Source organism: Miniopterus natalensis, chromosome 14 (genome assembly GCF_054644295.1).
Source record: "Miniopterus natalensis isolate mMinNat1 chromosome 14, mMinNat1.hap1, whole genome shotgun sequence".
In the NCBI taxonomy this organism is placed as follows: domain Eukaryota; kingdom Metazoa; phylum Chordata; class Mammalia; order Chiroptera; family Miniopteridae; genus Miniopterus; species Miniopterus natalensis.
Window position 1 is genome coordinate 5,055,006 of NC_142094.1, and position 26,657 is coordinate 5,081,662.

The window sequence follows — 26,657 nt, forward strand, 5'->3', positions numbered from 1 at the left end:
TCACAAGCTGGGTGGCATATAACAACATAAATTTATTCTCTCACAGTTCTGGAGGCTAGAAATATGAAATGAAGGTGTCCTTAGGGCCATGCACTCTCTGAAGGCTCTAGGGGAGGAATCTTCCTTACCTCTTTACCTTCTGGTGGTGGATGCTGGCAATCCTGGGCATTCCTTGGTTTGTAGGCACATTACTCCAGTCCCTGCCTCCATCTTCATATGACCTTCACATGACCTGTATGTCAGTGTCCAGATTTCTCTCTTACAAGGACTCCAGTCATATTGGATGACCTCAATTTGATTACATCTGCAAAGACCCTATTTCCAAGTGAAATAACATTCACAAGTTCTGGGTTAGCATGAATTTCTAGGAGGACACTATTCAACCTAGCAGTTCTATTGAGGTATAACTTACATGCAGTCAGATTTAGCCTTTTTTTTGGTACACTTCTGTGAGCTTTGATGAATGCATACAATTGTGTAGCTTTTACAGTCACACCCTCAAAAAATTCTTTTTTTTCTTTTATAGTTGATCCGTACATCCACTGCTAACTCCTGGCAACTGCTGATCTGTCTTATGTCTCTGTCGTTTTGCCTTTTCAAGACTGTTGCATTTTGAGTCTAGCATTTTTCACTCACCATAATTCATTTCAAATTTATTCATACTGATCCATGTATCAGTAACTTGTTCCTGTTTGTTCCTGAGAAATATTCCATTGTATGTATGCATGTAGCATAGATTGTTTACCCATTTACCAGTTGAAGGATGGTTTTGTCACTTTCCAGTTTTTGGCAATCATGAATCAAGCCCTATAAACATTCATGCACAGATTTTCCTGCATGCATGTTTACATTTCTCTTGAGTAAATACCTGGGGCTAGGATTTAGGCAGTATGTTAAGTATATATTTAACTTTTTAAGAAACTGACAAACTGTTCTCCAAAGTGGCTATATTATTTTGTATTCCCACTAATGATTAAAATTCCAGTTCTAAATTCTTGCCTACACTTGGTATTGACAGTCCTTTTCAAAAGCTTTTCTCCTGGGTATGCAGTGGTGTCTTATTGACTAATGATTTTGAGCATGTTTTCATATGCTTATTTGCCATTTGTATATCTTTGTGGTTAAGTGTCTTGTCTTTGACCCATTAACAAAAATTTTGTTTAAATATTGACTTTTGGTAGTTCTTTATATATTTATATGTAAGTCCTTTATCAGATATATAAATGATGAAACAAATGAATATTTTGAAAAATAGACTCAGCTTTTTGGGAGCTACATACAGTTGAGTTAATGAGGTCAGTTAAATACCCTAGCCCTTCACATTTTCATTATTTTTGTTACTGTTATTTAAAAATAGCAATTTATAAACATTCTCTGTGAGGCACTATGCTAAATATTTTACCTGAATTATTGCAAATATTTTCTCCTATTGCATGGCTTCTTTTTTCATTCTGTTAATAGATTTTTTAAAAGCAGAAGTTCTGCTCTGAAGACAAATTTACCAAATTTTTATGATAATGTTTTTGGTATCATATCTAAGAAATCTTTGCCCAACCCGAGGTCACGGATTTTCTGTTTATTTGGAGAAGTTTTATAGTTTTAAGTTTGACATTTAGGTCTACAGTCTGATTTGAGAATTTGTAATGTGTGATATGAGGTGTGAGCAAAGTTAATTTTATTGCATATAGATGTTCCAGCACCATTTGTTGAAAAAGCTATCCTTTCTCTATTGAATTGCCTTTGTATTTTTGTCAAAAAAAGTGTTTGAATATGTATGTGGGAGTCTACTTCTGGACTCTATTCGGATCTTTAGATCAGTGTTTGTCCCTTTGCCAATGTCATACTCTTGATTGCTATTAATTTTATGGCAGGTCTTTAAATGAAGTAATGTGACTCCTCCAGCTTTGTTTTTCTTTTCAAAATTGCTTGATTATTTTAGTTTTTATGCCTTACTAGATACGTTTAAGAAGCTGCTTTTCTGTTTTTTCACAAAATTATTCTGGGATTTTGGTTGAGAGGGCATGGATCTGTACAAATTTGGAAGAGAATTGACATTTCAACAGTATTGTCTTTTAATCCATTAAGAGTGTACCTCTCCATTTACTTAGGTCATCTCTGATTTCTTTCATCAATTTTTTAAAAATATAGTTTGTCCATATTTTGTTAGGTTTGTACCTAAATATATATATTTTTAATTTTAGATTTTGATATTTCTTGGTTCTGTTTGTTTTTCGTTTTCTGGATTTGGGTTTATTGCAGTTTCTTTTTTTTTTTTTTTAGTTGCAATTTTCAGTTGTACTTTGCCATATAAATAGTTGACTTTTGTATATGGACCCTGTATCTTGTGACTTTCCTAAATTGTGTATTAATTCTAGTAGTATTGTAGATACTTTGGGATGTTTTTACAACAAAAATTACACTTTCTGACTGGAGATAGTTTTATTCCTTTCCTACTTGTCTCTTTTCATTTCTTCACTTTATTGTAGTGAGTAGAAACTTCAGTACGATAGTGACCACGAGTGCCTTGTTCCTGGTTTTAGGGGTAAAGCATTGTCTTTTATTGTTAAATGTGATGTTAGTTGTAGGTTATTTTAGAAGGACTTCATCAGGTTGAGCAAGTTCCCTTCTATTCCTACTTTGCTGCTAAGTGTTTTTTTTTAATCATGAATAGATGTTAAATTTTGTCAGAAACTTTATCTCTATCTATTGGGGTAACCATATTGATCTTTTATTTCTTAATATGGTAAATTACATAATTTTTTTGACTTGAGTGAGCTTTCCTAGCATTCCTAGCATTCTTAGCATCAACCCCTCTTGTTCATGCTTTTCCCTTTTTGTATATTGTTGAATTTTGTTAAGGACTTTTGTGTCTCTGTTCATGAGGGATACTGATCTATGGTCTTGTTATACTGTCTTTGTTTGGTATCAGGGAAATGCTGGCTTCATTTATCGATTTGAGTAATTTTATAATTTAATTAATTTGATTTGTTTTTCTCTAAGATTGTATAGAATTGATATTATTCCTCTAAATTTTGGAAGAATTTGCCAGAAAAATATCTGGCCTTCCATATTTCTTTTTTGGAAAGTTTAAACTATGAATTCATTTTCCTAATAATCATAGATCTACTCAGACTGTTTCATTTTGGATGAGTTTAGTTAGTCTGTGGGTTTTGAGTAATTTCTTCATTTCATATTAGTTGTCAAATTTGTGTGCTTAGAGACACTCTTGATATTATTGCCTTACTAGCTATTAATGCCCAAGACATCTGTAATGATATTTCTGCTTTCATTTCCTGATTTATATCTTCTGTGTCCCAATAAGTGTCTGATTTGTGCTTTCTATCTTTTCCCCTTTGACAGTTTTGTGGCTTTGCAACTGTCAAAGTACCTGTTTTTGGTTTTATTGATTTCTCTCCATTAATTCATTTTCAAGTTCATTAATTTCTATTCTTTATTATTTTTTTCTTTCTGCTTATTCTAGGCTTATTTTGCTCCAGTTCTGATTTGACACCTTTGGTTTAATAAAAACATCTCATACTGTAATTTTCTCTCTACACACTGCGTTAGTTGTGTTCCACAAATTTTACTATGTGGTGTCTTCATTTTTCTTCAATTCAAAATATTTTTTTGTTTGCCCTGAGACTACTTCTTTTGACCCAGGCATGATTTAGAAGTTTCTTGTTTATTCTCCAAGTGTTTGAATATTACCCTTCTATTACTGATTCCTAATTAAATTCCTTTATGTTCAGAGAGCACCCTTTGTCTGTTTTCTGTTCTTTTAAATTGAGCTTCTCGAATATAAAGGTTCATGTCTTTCACCAAATTTGAGGTTTGTTTATCCATTATTTCTTCAATTATATTTTTCTTAGCAGGCTCTGTTTTTTGTTGTTTTTTGGTTTGTGGGGTTTTTTTGTTGGTTTGTGTGTGCGTGTGTATGTCTTTTGTTTTTTTGCCAATCTTTTTCTCTCTTCATCATTCAGATTGGATGATTTGTGTTGATGTACCTTTATACCTTCAAGTTCACTCTGTCATCTCAAATGCTGGTACTTAGACCATCTTGTGTATTTTTAAATTTCGGTTATTAAATCTTTTCAGTTCTAAATTTCCATTTGTTTTTACTTTATGTGTTATTTCTTTGTTGAGACTTTCTCTTTCCATTCTCTTCAAGAATTCATCGTTACTTTTGGATAATTTTTATAATAGTTCTATTAAAATCTCTTGCACTTAATTCCAACTCCTGTGTTTTTGACATTGGTGTCTATTGATTGTCTTTTCCTGTGTGAGTTGAGATTTTCCTTGTTTGTATGTTGAGTAATTTTGGGTCTTGGCTTGTTTAAATGCTATGGAGAATATTGTTGTTGTTTTTTGTGTTTGTTTGTTTTTTTAAGCAGGCTAACAGTCTGCAGGGGTTGAGGCTCCAAGTTCTAACTAGCCACTTCTGGATTGTGGTTTTAACATTAGTTCTGTTTTCAAAGCCTTTGCCATACTCTTCAGATATATTCTGAGTGTACACCTTCCAGAGGCTAGTTTGGGTCCTGGGCAGTGGTCTTAGTTTCTTTTTCAGAGTCTTTGATACGATGTTTAGAATCTGATCTAAGCAGTTGCTGTTCAGGGGTGAACCTAGAAGATTACATACAACTTTCTGGAGTCACGTTCCTGAGTTTCTCTATCTCCATGGTGTTATCTGAATCCCTGGGCTCCCTTTTTTCCCTCCCCTGAAAGCTGATGTTTTACATTTCCTTTTCTGCTGCATAGCTCCCACAGCTACACTCATGTCCAAGGCAAAATGGTGTGTACTTATGTGTCTGTCTCATTCCTTGAGGTTCCTGTTTTGCAGTGAGCAGAAAGATATTACAGATGTTTGGAAATAAGTCAAATTTTAAAGTCCCTCTTTTATCAAATATATACTTGTATGTAGGCCTGGCCCTGATTTTATGTGTAGGGCATTCACATCAGAGATGAACTTTTTACTGGCATGAGTCTTGTAAAATTTTTCCTTTAAAAAAAGCAACCCAAGCCCAGCTGGAGTGGCTCAGCGGTTGAGCATCGACCTATGATCCAGGAGATAGGGTTTGATTCCTGGTCAGGGCACAAGCCCGGGTTGCAGGCTCGATCCTCAGTAGGGGGTGTGTAGGAGGCAGCCAATCAATAACGACTCTGTCATCGCTGATATTTCTCTCTCTCTCCCTCCCTCTCCCGTCCTCTCTCTGAAATCAATAAAGATATATATATAAAAACACAAAACAAATCCAAAATATTTTTTAAGGTGGTGTTCTGAGAACATTTGTTATTAACTAGGTCATTGCCTCCCCTTTCAAGTCAAATTCTGAATGTCCATATGATATCACCAATGAAAATGTAATTTATCTATGCTGGAAGTTTGGCAAATGCTTATTCTTCATTGTCAATCACCTATTGAACTTTTCTAGAGACACATTCCTAGGCCCCCATCCCTAGAGCTTCTGATTTAGTTGATGTACAGCACAATAAATAAAGGAGAAAACAACCTACATGCTTTTGTCTCCTATTTTAGCCCTCTTGTTTCAATGCCAGACATTTCCATGGTCTGGGAGATTTCCTTTAGGACAGATATATCTGAGAAAGATTGCTGTCGTATTGCTCCTTGAGGGTTGTTAACTCAGCGGGTTCCCCAAGGCCACTAGGTACCATCTGAACAAACAAGGTGCCAAACCCGTTGCACTTGCCTTGGTGAGGGGCTCAGTCTCTCACCATTTTCCCAGGCATATTCTTCACTAGTTCATCATTCTTGAGGTTGTCTCTGAATCATTGAACATGCATTTCTTAGCTGGTTGTTCCCAAACCAGTTTGGCAAGGAGTAGGACTTAATATTATCCTGTCATTTTCTTTATTGTGTTCAAAGATAAAAAATTTAATTTTTTTCAACTGTAAAAAAAATTTTTTTTTAATTTTTTTAAATCCTCACCCGAGGATATTTTTTCCATTGCTTTTCAGAAAGAGTGGAGGGGGAGAGACAGACAGACAGACAGACATCATTGTGAGATACACATCAATTGGTTGCCTCCACCACATGCCCCGACCAGGGCCAGGGATCTCTCCTGCAACCAAGGTACGTTCCCTTGACCGGAATCTAACCTGAGACCCTTCAGTCAGCAGGCTGATTCTCTAACCATTGAGCAAAACTGGCTAGTGCTCAACTTTTGAAAATTAAGGTATAGCATGCATCTGGTAACTGCTTAACGGGTACCAATCTCAGGTATACAGCTTGAATTTTGCATATGTATGTACCCCTGTGACCACCATACAGTCAAGACATAGAACATCCCCCCGTTCTAGTAGGCTCCTCCATGCTCCTTCCCAGTCAGTACCCTCTTCCCCAAGAGTCAGCCTCTGTTCTGATTTATAATACCCTAATTAGTTTTGCCTGTTCTAAGATTTAATATAAAGATGCAAAATATATACTCATGTTTCTAGTATTTTTAATCAGATGAGTTTTATGGCCAAGCCTTGCTGAGTTACTTAACATTACTGTTTCTGTCTTGTTTATACCTCAGACAGCACAGCTAAACCAAAGTAGATTTAATTTTGCTTTTATTTTAAATTTTTCATAGATGAGAGAATCTTAAAATTATTTAGAAATTTTCTCATATTTCTTTTCCCACTCTAAAAGTTTCAGTGACTTTGTGCTTCATCCACTCAGAGTGTGTGATTTATTCCCACAGATTTTCCTTGCCCTAGCTCCCCTTTTTCCTCCTCTGCATTTCTTTTCTCTCTCTCTCTCTCAATCCTCACCTGAGGATATGTTTCTACTGACTTTAGAGACAGGAAGGGAGAAAGAGAGAGAGAGAAACATCGAATGGTTGCCTCCCATACGTGCCCTGATCTGGGATCTAACCCTCAGCCTAGGTACGTGCCCTGACGGGAGTCAAGCCTGTAAGCTCTTGGTGTATGGATGACACTCCAGCCAACTGAGCCACCCGGCCAGGGCACCCTCCTCCACAGTTCCTTCTATAAGTGCATAGTGATGAGGGGAAGATTTCTAAAATCTTATTTTCTGTTTGCTCTTTGCCATGCTAGTGTTTGGTCTCGGGTGAATTCAGGCTTAACTGAATGCCTGCGGTTATTGCATTAACCTCATATTTTCCTTCTCTTCCTTCTGCAGCATGATGGAAGTGGTTCGTTGCATGATATCCAGCTGTCATTGCCATCTAGTCCGGAACCAGAAGATGGTGATCAAGTACATAAGGTGAGATCAAGTCCAGTAAGAGGAGGTAGTCATGCTGAATTTTTCAAAATTCTCGTTACCAAAATTGTAAAGCAACAAGAATTAAAACATTTACTAATGAAGGTTTTAAAACCTTTGGCTTTGCTGTCTTGCTTTCAAGCAAGCCTTTTTTGACAAGCTTGCTTTCAACTTTTGGTACCTTATGAAGTTAAAATAAAATCCCTGTGGGGCTTTAATTTGAATTTATTTTATCAGTTAGATAATCATTTGTCCTTGTATTACAAGGATAGGATTCTTTTATTACAAAATCATTAAATATTTTAAATTCTTTTTTATAATTATGAATAACAATTTTAAAAATGCTATTACCAATACAAATTAAAATGGTTAATAAGTACTTCTCATATGCCATATCTCATTATAACATTGAAGAAATATACTGAAAATAGATTAATTTATCTTTTTTTCATGTTTAAAAATATAATTATAGAATATAGGTGCATTTTAGTGAGTGAAAGTACTTTTTTTATAATTCTCATCTGTAGGTCTATTTTTAGTTGGAGAAAGCTTTTTTTTTGCAGCTATTTTTGAAGCATATATTTATATATTAAATATAAGTATTCCTGATTTATTTAATTCTTGATTTATACATTTTTTTGCTTTTACATTCTGTTTTCAGGGTATGCTAGTCAGTGTTTGCTGGTCATCTGCAGTAACGACCAACCTTGAAATGTTGGTGCCTTACAATAAGAAAAGTTTACTTCTCACTGTTATATCTTAATATGTTACCTATTGGCTGTAAATCAGTTGAGATTCTGCTTCATAAGTCTCCTTCTTTCTGGGATTCAGGCTAAAGAAGGATCAGCCCCTGTCCTCTGACATGGTGTTTTCGTACCTGAAGGACAAGGGCATTAGTAGAACCACATGTGGCTCTGCCTGGATGTAATAGATGTTTCTTCCATGACAAGTCAAGTGACCAAGCCTGCTGTTAGGGACCAGAGAAGCATAATTTTCTCGCAGGATGTAGAATGACTTACTGGAAACAAGATTGTATATAAACAATCAAAATCAAAAGAATATAGGGTAGTAGCCACATCATGGCTTTTCAACATGTTACTACCTGCCCTTGCACAAATTTCTTCCCAGCTCTTCACCCCCTATTGATGTTGTGAATGTAATAATGCCCTAAGTCAGCCAGCCTGCAGCAGAGCATTCTTTAACACACACACGTGTGCATGCGTGCCTGTTGAGAACCATTGACTTATACCATCTCTGATTATCTCACAGTTGACTTTTTTTCCTGCATTCTTTTTGTGAAAAGTTTTTTACATGTAAAAAAATTCTTTTTAAAGAAAAATGTTTTAATTTCCATTTTTTTACACAAGTATCTTCATTTTTCCCCACTGTTCCTTTCTTGTTTATATATTTAATATTACATGATAGACATATTGTTACACAGCATTTATTTTTAAACAATAACCCATTTATTTAATCTATGATTGCATTTTAGAAATGTGTGCTGGGTTCAGCTCGGTGTGTTTCTGTTTCTGCGGGGCTCACTCATGCCTCTGCAAGTGCTGGGTCAGCTGGGAGCTAGCTGATTGTTGGCTGGGGCACACACCTGCTCCATGTAGTCTTTCTTCTTCCAACAGGCGATTGCTGTGTTATTCACTTGGTTGAAATATCAGGGGTCCCCAGAGCCAGAGAACGTGTGTGAGGCCTTTTAAAGCCCAAGTTTAAAACTTGAACAACTTTTCCGTTCTCACTTTCTATTTATCATAGGAAGTCATTAGGCCAGTTCAGATTTGAGGAGTTGAAAAATATATTGGAAAGGGAAGAATTTGTATCCATTGTTTGAAATCTATATTATACAACTTTAAGAAAAAAATCTGTTTGGCTGGTGATTCCCTACATTTTTCATATGTTCAATAATAGTTTCATCGTTTGTGGTTTCTGCCTTCTCCCTCCACTCCTTATGTAAATTGAATGTTGGCCATCATTTCCATGGGGAAAGACCATATTTCTGTGGACCTCCTTGTTTTATACTTCACAGAATGAAAACATGTCAGTCAGCCCTTCTTTTTTCAAAAAATTTCCATAATAATCTGTGCAAATTTTTAACATCATTGTCATATACCTGATATACTATTTGCTACTGGCTTTCTTGCTCTTACGTGACCTCTTGAGGACAGTCACTTTATCTTACTTTTTAAAGACTGTATCTTTATTGTTGAAAGTATTACCGATGTCCCCCCCATTAACTCCCTCCACCCCGCCCCCCCCAGACCTTCACTTTATTATTGTCTGTGTCCATGGGTTATGCATATAAGTTCTTTGATTAATCTCGTCCCACCTCCCCCCTACCCCCCTTCCCTCTGAGATTCCTCAGTCTGCTCCATGCTTCCATGTCTCTGGATCTGGTTTCTTGCCCCTGCTCCATTCCTCCCAGGCAGACCATTCCTAGTCTGTCTGCCTTCTTTTTCAATGTAAGATGCAATAGCTTGTAGTCTCTTTCTCCAGACCCTCTTTCACTTTCATCAGCAGATCCCTAGCTGTATTTCCATCTCATCTAAAATGGTTTAGTCCTTTCAAATGAGGTCCATAAGGTAACTTGTGTCATTACAAGTTTAAGATCTAAAATCTCCAATGGACCTGCCTTGTCTCTAATCTACCCTTTATCTCAGGACAACTCTCTCTCCCATTTCCCCGATAAACTGTTCCAGACAAACTCTCAAGCCCCATTCTCGGCCACTCCTCTCAACTTCTTCAGGTAGCCTTGTGTTCATCAAACAAGATCATCCTCTCTCTACTTTCCTGCCTTCTGACTTACCTGTATCGATTGTCATTCTTTTTCACTTAGTTCCAGCCACAGGGGGAAAGTGGCCATGATGCTGAGGAAGACCACTCAGTCTTCCCGTGTTCCTGACCCTGTCTTCTCCTGCTGTTTAGGACCTGACTGCATCCGCCTCTGCTGTCTGTCTTTGGTGTGCTTATACTTCCTCATCATTCTCAGTTGATAAATTTCTGTATCTTTTCTGTCTTTAATTCAGTAAATCAAGTAAATTTTTCCTTGACTCTCCTTAAAACCCCTTCCAGTAAATATGGAAACCTGGAAAAATTAAAATAGGTACTGATTTTAATGCTGTAGACATTTGGCATTACCTTTGTCTTTTACCTTAGGCTTTTATTCTTTGTTTTTTTCTTTGAAATCCCTTATACCTTTTTTTACCCATTTCCTTTTTAAGTTCCTTCTCTTCTTTAGGATGTAGATGTATGCCTTTAGCCCAGTCCCCTTTGAACCTTTTACTGTCATGATTTCACATATGACATAATTGATAACATGAAAAACCTTTCTGTAATACTTGGCAATCCAGTGGCCCACTAGACATTTCCACTGTATGTCTCACCCACAGGTACCTCTCATAATATATTTAAAACTCACAAATATCCTTTTTGGACATACTTCTTTATTCTCCGATTCTTTTGGTGTCACAACCATTCACCATGTCACCCAAGCTAGAAATATAGGTGTCACTCTCCACTGCGCCTTTGTGCTCTTCTCTCACATGCAGGGAATCACCAAAGTCTCCCAACCCAGATTCTCCTCCTCCCTTCTCACCCCTGTACCACTGCCGTGAGTTAGGCTCCTACTAATCTGGAGTATTACATCTTGACAGTAAGTTCCCTAGCCTAGTTTTGTTGTTGATGTGAAATATGTCTTCCAAACAGCTGTCAAAGACATCTCAAATGCACATTCATCTGTCACCCCTGGCTTGATAGTCATGGCCCTCTGTGATCTGCCCATTGCCTAGTTATTAACCATATTGCTTCCCACTGCTGACCACAACCTTTGTGCAGTGGCACCACTGCTTGTAGTTCTCCAGGTAGGCTGTGCTGGTCCTCACCTCTGTAATATCGTGCAGCACTTAGAAACTCTTACCCTGACCCAAAGCCTGCGACTTCCCTGCCTTCAGAACTGTTCACTCACCCTTTAGGACTCTGCTGGAGTTTCCCATTCCCTCCCTCTTCTACTCTCCTCTGCTTATCTTTATGTGTAAAATCCTTAGAGCAGTGCCTGTCATAAGGTTAGTGTGTATACATGTTGCTTATTAATATTATTACTACATTGTATTTTGATTTCATTTTGGGGTCCTTTCCTCCATCAGTGGCAGATCCTAGCAATGACTGAACGATGGCTATATAGTATTCCATCAAGTTGCTACATTGTATTTCAATTGTTCCCTTATGGGACAAGTGTAAATTTGTAAGCTTTAAGATAATACCTTGTTGTAAGCTTTCTCATACCTAGGATCTATGGCATAGATTCCTAGGAGTGCGATAACTGAGTCAAAAACTTCAAGTATTTTTATGACTCTTATATAGCCATATCTTTGTCTTTTGTGGTGTCTTATAATATGCCATATTTTTTTGCAGTCTTGTTAATCACATTGGGTATTTCTCTCCCAGATTTAATACCTATAGAATAATACCTTTAATACTTTAATTTACATTTCTTCAACAAGTTAAGTAGAACATTTTCCCAATTACATATATGTTTGTGACAACTGGCTCTTTGTCTTTTGGAGCCTAGAAAATGATCTTAGGTGTTTGAACAGGCTTTTAATATATTTGAGATATAAACCCTCTGTGATGTTTGCTTAGGTTATCTCCAATTTTTAACTTTGATGTTAATTGTATAGATGCTTTAAAATTTTATGTAATTAAATATATTTATCATTTTTAATAGTGTCACTTGCCACATAGCTTAAAACTATATCCTTCATGATTTGCAATCTGTCGTTTTTTGGTCTTGATTTATGAATTTTTAAAATTCCTAAGCTCTTTAATTTCAACTGGAAATCTTTTTTATATATAATAAAGCCTTTTCCAGTTGCAGTATACATAACAGCATTTAAAAACATCTTCCTCATTGTTTATGATGCTTATTTGCTATGTAAAATGTCTGTTTTGATCTCTTGTTAAAGAAACTGCAATTCACCCTGGCTGGTTTTTTCAGTGGTTAGAGCGTCGGCCTGCGGACTAAAGGGACCCAGGGTCCATCCTGGCCAAGGGCACATACTTCGGTTGCAGGGCCTTGTGTGGCCCTGGCTGCATGCAGGAGGCAACCAATTGATGTGTCTCTCTCACACTGATGTCTCTCTCTCTCCCCCCCCCCCTCTCTTTCTTCCTTCCACTCTCTCTGAAAAGCAATGGAAAAAATATCCTCGGTGAGGATTAAAAAACAACTGTAGTTCTTTCTGTTCCCAGCACATCTGAAGGAGATGGCATGCTCTGCTCAGTAACAGCACGTTATAGTTATTTGCTTACATATATTTCTCTCTGAAAGGTGATAGTATTATTCACGTATATATTCTAATATCCTTGCTTGCGCTACTTCCTCAGTATATATTTTTGGATAATTGAATAGTAGTAGTAAACAAAATATGCTAACTATAGGATAATGATACTTTATACTTGGAAATGTAACTGGATTCCTGCTTAACTTGACAATAGATTTCTGTTTAATGCTATTAGGAATTTCTTATAGATTAAGTTGATTCAAGCAGTTTTCAGAAAAGTGGTTTCTCGAAAAGCATCTCCCTTGTTATTTCAGAAAAGTGGCTCCTCAAAAAATAACTCCCTTGTTACTCTTCAGGCACATTTATCTTTCTGCTGATATATATATATATGTATGTATGTATGTATGTATATATTTTAAAGATTTTATATTGATTTTTAGAGAGGGAGGAAGGGAGAGGGGAAGAGAGAGTGAAACATTGATCGGCTGCCCCCTGCACAACCCCTACTGGGGACCGAGCCTGCAACCCGGGCATGTGCCCTGACCAGGAACCACACCAGGGACCTCTTGGTTCACAGGATTACAAGCCCAGCCAACTGAGCTACGCTGGCCAGGGCTCTGCTGATTTCTGAACAAGCCATAAAATGACTCTTCCTTTAATTATGCTGTTCCTCTGCTCGTTGTCACCTTCGTTTTCAATGGTAGCAGGCACCTCTTACACATCTCTTGAAATTCAGCTGGAGTTACAGTTTTATATGTAATTTGTTGTTTCCTTGTCTGTAAAATGGGGATAATAGTACCTATCTCAGGGTTATATTCAGGATAAAATACTTTGATACTTAAAAGTACTTAGTTCTTGGCACCTCTTAAATACTCAGTGCATGTTCGCTGTTGCTGCTGTTGTTCATTGTTTACATGTCAAACTCCATTACACTATGAATTCATAGAACACTAAAACGTGATTTTTGCTTTTTGTTGTTTTTTATAGGTTAATAGCTGGCATATTTAAGAATTTTCCCCTCGGATGAACAAGTCATTCATTGCTCAGTCTTCATAATTTATATAATGTTTCTCATTACAGTGTTTTAAATGCAGTTAAATACTTCATGTTAAATTTTTTGCAATGTTTCAGAATGAAGATTTATTAAATCAAATAAAACAACTTAAAGAGGAAATAAAGAAAAAAGATGAAAAAATCCAACTATTAGAACATCAGCTTGTAAGTACTATATAGTGCAGCATGTGAAGTGACGACTTTAGACTGGGCAGTATAAAACTACAGCCAGAGTTGAAATTTGACTTGATTTTTAGCATTCAGAGTTCAGTGTTATATTATTTTTAGGTTATTTGCATTCTACAGTGTGGTTTAACTTACAGGCTAATAGTAAATATCCAAGGTGAAAAGAAAATCCTTGTTCATTCATTTTCAGGGCCCTATGTTTGGGGCTTTGAAATTCACCCATCTGAGTCATTTTATTGATAAAGGGTAAATGTTTTTTCTTCATGTGTTTTTAAAGAAATGGGTGCTGGTGAGTTGAGCACTGGGCATTTTTCTCTGACAGCAGAAGAAAAGGTCAGACTCAGGGACTCATCTGTCAGAGAAATGAAGAGCATTCTAAGAAAATGCTTCTCCATGGATGATGTTGAATAGAATATAATTTTATAGTGCTTACAATTTCAAATATAGTTCCCTATGAAAAAAATATATACACTGTCTTGAAGTTAAATATAATTTTGTTTGTAATAATATAAAAGGCCAGGATAACAAGAACATAATGGCATAAAAATACCAACAAGCCAAGGAAAATATTTGTTGGAAGTCAGAAGCATATCACTAAAAACTAGGTTTTCCAAATTATGGAAAACTCACATATTTGCCAAATGTTACTCTTCATAGGATAGCACATAGACATGGAAAGGAAATTATTTTCAGGAATTGCACTAGTCAAGATAGATTAGTCTAAGTTATGTCCTTGTGTTAAGATAAATGCTTTACATTATGTTTTCTCTTCTTTACACTTCTATACATGTGGAAAGTTCAGTCCTATTATAGTGAGTCCAAGAGACTGTAAATTGACTCCTGAACTGTACCACGGGACTGAACTGTACAGGTCCACGTATACGCAGTTTGTTTTTTCAGTAAAGACGTATAGTACTGTACATGTATTTTCTCTTCCTTATGATTTTTTAATGTTTTTTTTCCCTGTAGCTTTATTGTAAGAATACAGTATATAATACATGTAACATAAAATATGTGTTAATCAACTCTTTATGTTATCATTAAGGCTTCTGGTCAACAGTAGACTATTAGTGAAGTTTGGGGGAGTCAAAAGTTATACGCAGATTGTCATCTGTGCAGGGGGTTGGCACACCTAAACCCCGCATTGTTCAGTAGTCAACTATATATTGAATTTTGTTTCAGTGTCCCATTTCTTAGGAATTAGAAATATGTCTGTACTACAAGAAATGGAAAATATGTTACTACTTACAGAGATTTTTGGTTTTAATTAGATTTTGTTTTGTATACGGAAATTGGGACGATCCAGTTGTAATTAAGATAAATTTTGAATATTGATAATTGTTTTTAAAGTAGAAACTTATACTTTTAGCTTGATGCAGTAATCAAGAATTTGTTACATAGGTGTCCCTACAAGAAAGTATATTTACCTCTATTGGAATTATTTAACAAATAATATGGTTATATTCCACTTCACACTAAGGAGAAATTCTCATTCTCAGTCTTTTCATTAAAAAAATTTTTTTTTTGATATTTATTGGAAAGACCAAAGTTTACATAATAGATACGTTACTTTATGTTGTATTAATGACTAAATGAGTATGCTTTGAGTGGAATCGTGTAGAGAATTCATTTGTGAACTGAGATGCTCAGATAGGTCCTGTCAAGAGCTGAGATCTTTCAAAATATTCCAGTTTAATAAACTCAGCACATCATTAAAGAAGCTTAAAAGCACTGGACACGTGAAAAGACAATCTTACTTGTGGACTGGTATTTAATATCCAGTAGAGTCCAATAAAAAATGAGTTTAAGAAATTGTGCTGCAGTTACTGTGGTACCAAATAGTTTAGGGAAATACCTAAAATCTTACTGTTGTATCCTTTATATACTGTGTGGTGTCATATATATTCCACATCTGTATACATAGCACTGTGTATGTTTATATGTATAAAACAATAGGCAGTGTGTTTTATGGATAATATAAGAGATTGCCAAAGGTAATTTTAAGTATTCAAAATTGTAGCATTTCTGGCTGACTCTAGAACCCAATCTCTGAATAGGACAGGAGACTACCTACTAGATATTGATGTTTGCCCTTTTTTCACCCTCTAAGAGAGACCCTAATTACTTTGTTTGTATATGTATAGGTGTGTGAAAAATTATACCAGTATAAAAATTTGTGTTTTTGTCCAGGCAAATCGATGTAATTGCCATCAAAAATCTAAAGAGGAAAAATGCACATATGCCAATAAATATACCCAAACACCCTGGAGAAGAACTCCTGTAAGTAACATATGCCCTTAACTCCTTCTCTTGTCATTTACTATTTTGATGTTTTGTTCCACCTTTTTTACTCTAATCTCTAAAAATTTTGAATCTTCCATGGCTGTTAATTTTTTTTAAGTTGTCTTTTTCTTGTGTTTGTGTGCTTTCTAAAGCTCCTCTTGTGTGTCTTATATAAGGGAATATTCACTTACTAGCTTTTCCATTCTGCATATTGTAACCCATTTTATTTGACTGCCTAGCCTCCTTTGCCTGTATTTCTGAGAGTATTACTTCCCCATGCCCTTAGAGAAACAGAAGTCCAGAAACAGACCCATCTTTAGCAGATAGGACCCTGAAAATGTATGATGCCCCATATTTTTTGTTGTTGAAATTTTTCAAATAGATTTTATTATAATTTCTCAAATGTTGAGGCTGTTAGGAAGTATAAACACATTAGGAAATGGGCAGTAATGGTTAAGTTTTAGACATGGTTAGGGAATGGTTTGTTCTAAACAGTAGAAAATAACCATGCAGCCTGTGCTGCTTTGTTGCTTTTCAAAAATTTAATATCTCAAAACATATTTTGTACTAAAATGCACTGCCCATCATTTAGCCTGAGTTTTCTGAACTTAGTTCAGGTTGTGTCTGACCCAGGAACTCATCCTATGGCTGTCAGTCATCACCATCCTGTTTCATGCTGAGAATTGATGCTTCCTGTTAAGAGGATACCTGATGAGCCCGCCTTGGCCTGACTCTCCTTTTGCCTTGTTTTATTATTATTTTTATGTTTTAATTTATCTTTATTGTTGAAAGTATTACAGATGTCCCCTTTTACCTCCCGTGGATCCCCTCCACCCTGCACCTCCCCCCAGGCCTTCCCCACACTATTGTCTGTATCCTGTCTGTGGGTTATGCATATGTGTATATATGTTCTTAGGTTAATCTCTCCCCACCCACCTCCCCCTCTACCTTCCCTGAGATCCTCAGTCCGTTCCATGCTTCTATGTCTCTGGATCTATTTTCTTCATAGATTTATTTTGTTCATTAGATTCCACATATGAGTGAGATCATGTGACGCTTGTCTTTCTCTGACTGGCTTATTTCACTTAGCATAATGCTCTCCAGGTCCCACCATGCTGTCTCAAAGGGTAAGGGGTCATTCTTTGTTACACCTGCATAGTATTCCATGGTGTAAATGTCCGAGAAGATGCTTGATACGATTTCGATCTTCTTGAACTTGTAGAGACTTGTTTTGGGTCCTAACATGTGGTCTATCTTTGATAATGTCCCATGTGCACTTGAGAAGAATGTATATTCTGCAGCTTTGGAGTGGAATGTTCTGTAAATGCCAATTATATCCATCTGATCTAGCATGTCATTTAGAGTCACTGCTTCCTTGTTGATTTTTTGTCTGGAAGATCTGTCCATTGAAGTCAGTGGAGTGTTAAAGTCCCCTACTATGATTGTATTGCTGTCAATCTCTCCTTTAAAGTCCTACAGAAGTTTTGTGGTTGTTTTTTTTCCAGCCTGTGTGAGTCTTTTGTTCTGAGGTGTATCTCTTGTAGACAGCATATATTTGGGTCAAGTTTTCTTATCCATTCAGCTACCCTAAGTCCTTTGATTGGAGCATTTAATCCATTTATATTTATTATTGGTAGGTACTTACCATTTTAATTCTTTATGCCTATGTTTCTCTTTCTCTTCCTACTTCTAATTACAGCAGTCCCTTTAACATTTCCTGCAATGCTGGTTTGGTGGTGATAAACTCCTTTAGCCTTTTTTTGGTCTGGGAAGCTCTTTATTTCACCCTTTATTTTGAATGAGCAGTTTAAACTCCCAATTTGTGACATTTCAAAGCTTAGATAAAGAAAGAACAGGGTAAAGTTTGTAAGTGTCCACTGACTTTCAACTAGAGTCCCGAGTAGTTCTTTCCATTTCTTAATTCCCTGTAATAGCAGCTTACCTATTTAGAAACAATTGCAAAATGAAAGACCATGCTCCTTGTTTTTATTCGGAGCTTTGGGCTTTCCAGGTTTCTCCCGTATCTTCACATGGATGTTTGTGTCTTCTAACATTGTTACTAAGTATATTGGTGGTTTCAGTAAGTATGAGAAGTTCCATTTTCCATTCTCCTGGGAGTTTTTATACCATTTCTGGTTACCTCAACTTCACTGTTCTGCAAACTGGCTATTATTTTTGTAAGCCTGCTCACCACTCAAAGGTGCAAAGACATTCCTGAATATTTCCTGAGTTAGTTTCACTCTGATCTTGGGTGAAGTGAAGGTCACATTTTCAGCCTAAGGCACCTAGCAAACCAGACTTTATGCTTCCTTGTTACCCTTTACTACAGGAATCACCTGGCTGAATACCTTTGTTTTATAGATAAGGGATATTAAATGGCATATTTAAGTTTCCATAATTAGTGGCTGAAATAGGACTATTAACTTCAGACTGCAGACTTTAGTCTAAGATTCCTTCCTCCAAAAGTGCACTGAGGAGCCTTGAAGGACTCAGAGAGGTTTCGCAGAATGAAATGGGAGATATATATACGGTTGGGCGATAGTAAGTACATGATTTTTGCAGGAACACATGTTTGTCTAGAGAAATAGTTGAAGTTAATGTTAAAATTCTTTTAAAGATAGAATTTAAAATTTTATCTAGGAAGTACGGAGAAAGTAGTTGTATTTATTTAAAGAAATAGTTACATATATTTATTTAATGAATGGAATGCTAATTATTATTAATATTAAATATCAAGTTTATTCTCTGATTTTTACGTTCTGGACTTTGATGGATTCATTTATAATAAATTATTTTGGAAACCATTTACTATAATAAAGATTTTATTTTCTCTTTTAAAAAGCTACACTTGATTCTACATGTCCTTTTTTTAGCAAGAACCCAACATATTTAAATAAGATGTTGATAATGGGGATGGGAAGATGCATTGGGACTCTTCTTTGGGAACATGTAGTTTGTTAGGTGGTGGTTTTGGCTATCAAATCATATATTTAAAAAATTCCCCAAGGTTAGTGTAGGTAATTTTTTAAAATCTGGTTAAGCTTTGGGAAGATTGCAGGTAACCCAAGTGCTTGTTCTTCAGAATCCCTGTGGCATCTGGGGCATTTAAACACCCTTCTTGAAACTCAGAAGAAATCAGCCAGCTTCTATAAGGTGATAGAAATTGTTCCACTTTTAGTCTCTGCTAGCTGAGTGATGATTTATTAGGCCTTTATTTGCTGGAACATTCTAACTTTTCTTAGGTAATTACAAAACATTTCTACAGATGTTTTAGAAAATTACTGTTTTTTAAACATCAAATGTAACTAAAGGGTTTTTCCCTAGAGAATATCTCTTTAGTAGTATGCTCTGGGGGGTTCTTCAAAAAGTTACATTAATATTCCTGATATAGCAGAAAATAATACTGTTTCTCTTACCCAATCCTAAAATTTCCAAACAAATATAGTTGTCCTGATCATTCAGAGCAGTGAAGTGTGAATGACCTTCAGCCAAAGCCCACCTGTGGAACAAATTTGGAGGATTACTTGTGGCCAGGGGGAACACACACTGAGGAACCATCTCAACAGGTGTGCCCGAGAGAACCTTCTGCAGGACTTGGGCTTTTCTTGGGTGACTGGAAGCAGGGGTTTGCTTAAATTTAGGTACTATCAGAAAGTGGTAAAGGTCAAGGGGTTTGTAAATGGGACAGTGACCTTGTTTTTATTCTCTACTTAGACAAAACTCTGAAGTGGTCTTATTTTGTTTCAGATTATCATGATCTCAGAGTAACTTTGGTATTCTGTGAAATCAGTTCTGGGCATTAGGGGCTGCTTGCTATCTTTCTCAGAAGGAATGTACCTTGCATGGAATAAATAAAATTTTACTGACCAGATGAAATTTCTTGCACTATTAAAACTATAACACTCGAAGTGTTACCTCTGTCTATTTTTAAATCACTGTACTTTGTCATGTTTTAGTGTACTTATTGGTGATGGTAAAAATAATGATTATATTAGAATATTGTGAGAGAAGAGAGAAATTTGGAGGGTTACTCTGGGATCACATTATGGAGACTTAGATATTAGACTGAGAACTTCCCACTTAATTCTGTAGCCAGAAGGTTCCTGTATTTTGCTATAGGAAAAATATAATGCGAGAGGAGAAAATGTGAGTGTGTTGAGGCAGGGACTGTGTCTCATTTCTCTGCATGTGCTTAGCACAAGGATCCAGAAGAAAGAATTAATCCCAGTGAGCGTAGAATGAAGATAGGGAAGGCTATGACAGTAGCCCAGGGAGGAGGTGAGGACTAGCCTGTGGCTGTTCAGCTCTCATGGAGACAGAGAGAAGGTCACTCAGACAGTCTGCTGTCTCGATAGATGACTGGATGAGAGGCTGTGAAGATGGGAAAGAAGCTGAATAGGTTATCAAACCTGGATGTCTGGGAAGATGGCATGTAAGTCATAAGAGCAGGAAAACCTAGAGAAAGGATTTTATTAGAGAAGGAAACTGAAGGTTTTAGGTGTGTGTGTGTATGTGTACATATATATGAAATAAACGCACGTATATATTTATATACATATATATGTGTTTGATCACTTGCGTTTAAGATTCTGGCAGGACAAAGAGTAGAGGAGTTTGAATTTGTAGGATTGGAACTTGAAAAATGCAGGAGAAGTTAGGTTAAAATCTTGATTTGAGGTATATGGAAGACAGAAATCTTTAGTAATAGAGTTCATCCACTGGGAAAGCTCAAAAGTGACACAGACCCCTTTTGGGAACAAGTAAGACCCTTCCAGGAGGTTTCCTAAGCTCTCACTGAAGAGGGAGACATTTGTAAATTAATTTTCCTGAATCAGGAAAAGTTTTATCTCTTCACTGCTAAAATGCAAATTTCCCAGCCTCTCACCTCAGGTGGTAACTCTCCTCTGTCCTCATCACTGTTTGAAGAAAGAGCAGCTGTCTGGGAAAGAGCTACAAGCGCTCTGGAGGACTTGCTCACAGTTCCTTACCTCACTCCTGACAGTTCACAGGAAGATGGTGTTTATGTGAAGACTTGGAATCTGTAGGCTTTATCTTGAGAGAAGTGAAGAGTTTCCTCTAAAACCCTGAGTCCAGACACTCCTGGTTTTTGTTTTTGTTCTTCTGTTTTGTTTTTTGTGTACGTTCTTTCTGTCCCACCAATTTAAAGTGTAATTACAATATTATGAATGTGGTTAAACTATATGTCAGATACATTTTTTCCTAAGAGTAATTGTTTTTCCCCTTGGATGGGATGTATAGTCATGTGCTGCTTAATGATGAGGACATGTTCTGAGAAATGTGTCATTAGGCAATTTCATCATTGTTGGGACATCACAGAGGCACTTACACTAACCTAGATGGTAAGTCTACCACACACCTGGGCCATATGGTGTAGCCTATAACCCCTAGGCTACGAGCCAGTATAGCACGTTACTGCACAAAACAACACGAGATTAAATCAAACACAAGAGAAAATGATGCAATGAAGAGTCATAGTAAACACCAGATGTCTGAGGCTGCTGCTGGTATAACCTAGCATACTATTTTACAGCAAACGTTTTGTTGATAAGTAGGAAGAGTACACTCCAAAATAACAATAAAAAGTATAGTATGGTAAATACATAAACCAGTAATATAGTCATTTATTATCATTATCAAATATTATGTACAGTACATAATTACATGTGCTGTATGCTTTTTAAATCTATCTTTATTGTTGAAAGTATTACAGATATCCCCCCCTTTTTCCCCCATTGATCCCCTCCTTCCCACATCCCCCCCCAAGGCCTTCACAACACTTTTGTCTATATCCATGGGTTATGCATATATGCATATAAGTTCTTTGATCTCTTCCCCACCCACTCCCCCACCCCTGCCTTGCCACTGAAATTCATCAGTCTGTTCCATGCTTCTGTGTCTCTGGATCTATTTTGTTCCTCAATCTATTTCATTTATTAGATTCCACATATGAGTGAGATCATGGAAAACTGAATCAGGAAGAATCAGGAAACCTGAATAGGCCAATAACAACTGATGAAATCGAAGCAGTAATAAAAAACTCTCAGCAAAAAAAAGCCCTGGTCTGGATGACTTCACAGGGAAGCTTTCTAATTCTTTAAGTAGTAGAGTTAAATAGTTTAACAAAATTTTTTCTTCCTTTTTGAGGTAGGCCTGCAGTGCTGTGAACTTCCTTCTTAGGACAGCTTTCACTGTGTCCCATAGGTTTTGGGTTGTTGTGTGTGCATTTTCATTTGTTTCCAGGAAATTTGATTTCTTCATCTTATTGGTAACCCATTCATTTTTTAATAACATGTTATTTAACCTCTATGTGTTTGAATGTTTTTGAGTTTTTTTACTGTAGTTGATTTCAAATTTCATGCCCTTGTAATCTGAGATGCTTGATATGATTTCAAGCTTCTTGAACTTACAGAGACTTGTTTTGTGTCCTAACATGTGGTCTGTCTTTGAGAATGACCCATGTGCACTTGAGGAGAATGTATATTCTGCAGCTTTGGGGTAAAATGTTCTATATATACCAATTAAATCCATCTGATCTAGTGTGCCATTTAGTCACTGTTTCTGTGTTGACTTTTTGTCTGGATGATCTGTCCAGTGAAGTCAGTGGGGTGTTAAAGTCCATGACTATGACTGTATTGCTGTTGATCTCCCCCTTAAAGTCCTTAAGATTATTATTGATACGTTCTTATTTATTGCCATTTTAATTCTTTATGCCTATGTTTCTCTCTCTATTTCTTCTTACTATTACAGCATTTCTTGCAATGCTTCTATTTCTACTTCTAATTACAGCAGTCCCTTTAACATTTTCTGCAATACTGTTTTGGAGGTGGTAAACTCCTTTAGCCTCTTTTTGTCTGGGAAGCTTTTTATTTCACCATCTATTTTGAATGATTGCCTTGCTGGATAGAGTAATCTTGGTTTCAGATCCTTGTTTTGCATTACCTTGACTTCTTCATGCCAATCCGTTCTGGCCTGTAGAGTTTCTGATGAGAAGTCAGCTGACACCCTTATGGGAGCCCCTTTGTAGGTAACAGATTGCTTTTCTCTTGCTCCCTTTAAGATATTCTCTTTGTCTTGAATTTTTGGCATTTTAATTATGATGTGTCTGGCTGTGGGCCTTTTTGGATTCTTCTTGCTTGGGACTCTCTGTGTCTCTTGAACTTGTGTGACTTTTACTTGATCAGGTAAGGGAAGTTTACTGCCATTATTTCTTCAAACAGATTCTCTAACCCTTGCTTACTTTCAACCTCCTTGGCATTCCTATGATGTGAATACTGTTATGTTTCATGCTGTCCCACAGCTCCCATAGACTGTCCTCCTGTTTTTTAATTGTTATTTCTTTTCGGATCTCTGATTGAGTGATTTTTTTTCTACCCTGTCTTCTCATTTACTGATCTGATCCTCAGCTTCCTCTAATCTGCTGTTTATTGCTTCCAATGTATTCTTTATTGCTGCTAGGTCTTCATTTCTGACTGGTCATTTTTCATAGTTTCCATATCTTTTTTCCTACTGTTGAGCATCCTTACAATCAGTATTCTAAACTCTATATCTGATAGATTGCCTATCTCCATTTCATTTAGATCTTTTTCTGGGGACTTGTTCTTTCATTTTGAGCTTGTTTTTTGGTCTCCCCATTTTGGCTGCTTATTTGGGTTTATTTCTGTGTATTAGGTAGATTTGCTAGGACTCACAGTCTTTTTGGATGGTCTCTGGTACAGGCAAATGTCAGACTCTGTTTGTGACCGGCCCTGAGTACCCTGCTTGGAGCTATCAACAACCCACAGCTTGAGGTACCCTGGTTGGGGCTGGGTGCATTTGGACAGGACCAGGATGCACACAAAATTCTGCTTTTCCAAGTCCTGGGCCCAGAAGCAGATCAGACAGAGACTCAAAGCACTCTGCCTCTGCCTGTAGGCTGATTAATCTGACTCTCTTAATGAGCCTCAGGCTGTAGAAACTCTACAGGGTAAGGCGAGAGGTTTTCCAGCAGTGTGGGGCAATTGCTTCCCCCTCAGGCAAAAGCTGCTTGGAAGGTAAATGCTTATCTCTGCAGTATGGGGGAATGACGGTGCAGGAATCCAGAAGGGTGCCCTCTGAGCTCTATCTCCAGAGCCCACAACCCTAAACTCTTCTCACACAGCTGCAGTCCACTCTGCCCTCCCTCTGCTGGAGCCCAAGGTAAGTGGCTGCACAGAAACTTCGTGTGTTGGCTCTTTAAGAAGGCGCCTGCATTTTCAGCCATTTCTCCCTGGCAGACAAAAACCCTGCTGCTTTTCACAGCCAGGTGTTACATGGCCACCTTTCTCTGTTGGGAAGCCCAGCCTGGGATTTAGGCCCCAGAGTCCTCAGTGGGAAACCCCCACAGCTGAGATCTCCCCTGGACCTTCAGCTGCTGCTTGTGGGAGCCCAGCCAGCCCTCTTGCGCCCTCTGCACTTCCTACCAGTCTCTATGTCGCCTCCTCTCTTCCTCCTTGGTTATGAGGGTGCTCTCCAGTTTGTTGTCTTCAGTTGCAGTTGATTATTCAGGATGGTTTTTCTGTATTTTAGTTGTAATTCCAGTTTGGTCCCGAGAGAGTGTCAGTGTAGCTTCCACTCAGTCTGCTGCCATCTTTAATCTCCGCATGTGCTATACTTTCATACAACTGGCGGTATGGTAGATTTGTTACACTAGCATCACCACGAACACAAGTAATGTGTTGCGCTACTATAGCATGGTTATGACATCACTAGGTGATAGGAATGCTTCAGCTCCTTTATAATTTTATGCAACCACTGGCCAGATATGCAGTGGATCACTGACAGGAACATTGTTATACAACACATGATGTATTCATATGCATACCTTTTTTTGTTTTTATACACAACCACTGTTGTTTTTTAGCAGAAAGCATCATATCTACCACTTCATCTTAAAAGTCATCAGAAAACTTAAAGTACACTCAGATCAGCAAAAGGTGCTTTCCTGGCCAGAAGTTAGGGATCTTCATGGCATTAATTAAGAAAGAATTTTGGGTAATGTCAGAGGAATAGGTAGCGTGAGAGAGCACCCTTGTCTCTCCCCTCAAAGTTTCAATAATTTGAACAGCTATAACTCAGTAAAGGATTCCTTGCTCAATGGACAGATGCACCTGAAAGATCCACACATTAAAACATCTAAAGGTGGGCAAGTGGAGCAAAAGGGAGAGGTGAAAGGGAATGGGGTTGATACAATCCAGGGACGCAGCCTGGCAGCCAGGAGCTCACAGTGGAGCTCTGTGGGAGAGGAGAGGAGCCACCATCTGGTGGTGGCTGATACCTCCTTCAGTCAGGAGGAACAAAGAGACTCACTGGGCACGCCTTCATGAGTGAGCAATATGCATTAGGTTATTATCTCACTTCTCAGCAGAAACTCTACAAGTCAGAAGAGAGTGGAACCAAATACTCCTGAAAGAGAGAAATTACCAGCCAAGAATAATATATCTACCAAAGTTATCCTTTGAATATGAAGGAGAATACTTTTTCAGACATGCAGAAGCTGAGGGAATTCATCACCAAAAAACCTCCTTCACAGGAAATAATCAAGGAGGTTATTCTACCTGAAACATAGAACAGAAGCTCACAAATCTACGAGTAAGATCATCATCAAACTTATAGCATAAACAGGGATAACAAAAACCTAAAAGGGGAGAGTAAAGGTCTGAACTGGCAAAGGAGCATGGAGATCAGATACATTCAAAAGAAAAAGAACTACTGCATATATGAAACTTTCTTTTTCACAAATCTAATGATAACCACACATACACATAAAAAAACAAAACTTAGAAACATGGTGTAGAAAAGGTGGAAACAGGAAAGAAGTATGAAACACCACCAAACAAAAACAATAGAAACACAGAGGAAAAGACCCAATGGAGGCACAGAGCTATAAGAAAACAAAAGATAAAATGGCTATAGGAATTCCTCATACATCAATAATTACTATAAATGTAATTGGACTGAATTCACCAATAGAGAGGCACAGAGCAGCAGAGTGGATCAGAAAACAAAACCCAACCATATGTTTCCTTTAGGAGATACATCTTACCTGCAAAGACAAAGGTATTTCCAAGTGAAAGGGTAGAAAATGATTCTCCAAGCAAATAACATCCACAGAAAAGCAGGTGTAGTCATACTTATATCTGACAAAACAGATTTCAAGATAACAAAGGTAACGAGACAAAGATGGACATTTTATAATGATAAAGGGGACAATACACCAAGAAGACACAAACTCCGTAATATATATCACTCAACCAGGGAGCAATGAAACATATAAAGCAACTACCAAAAGAACTAAAGGGAGAAACAGACAAAAACACAATCATAGTTGGAGACCTTAATACTCCATTGACAGCTCTAGACAGGTCATCCAAACAGAAAATCAACAAAGAAGTATCGCCCTTAAATGACACATTAGACCAAATGGACATAATTGACATTCACAGAGCCTTTCATCCCAGAACACCAGGTTATACCTTCTTGAGTGCACATGAAACCTTCTCAAGGAAGAGACCATGTGCTGGGTCACAGAAACAGCCTCGACAAATTCAAGAAGATTGAAATCACACCAAGCACAATCTCTGACCTCAGTGCCG

General features: G+C 37.2%; 1 protein-coding gene across 4 annotated transcripts in view; it reads left to right on the top strand.

The window, feature by feature from the left end:
- The window catches only part of CCSER2 (coiled-coil serine rich protein 2), a 209,619-nt gene that overhangs the window by 145,365 nt on the left and 37,597 nt on the right, over window positions 1-26,657 (top strand). For all 4 annotated transcript variants that reach the window (XM_087824241.1, XM_087824243.1, XM_087824242.1 and 1 more), the window contains 3 exons: window positions 7,142-7,225; window positions 13,636-13,722; window positions 15,934-16,023. In XM_087824241.1, coding sequence (XP_087680367.1) covers window positions 7,142-7,225; window positions 13,636-13,722; window positions 15,934-16,023 — 261 coding nt within the window. The remainder of the gene's footprint in view (window positions 1-7,141; window positions 7,226-13,635; window positions 13,723-15,933; window positions 16,024-26,657) is intronic.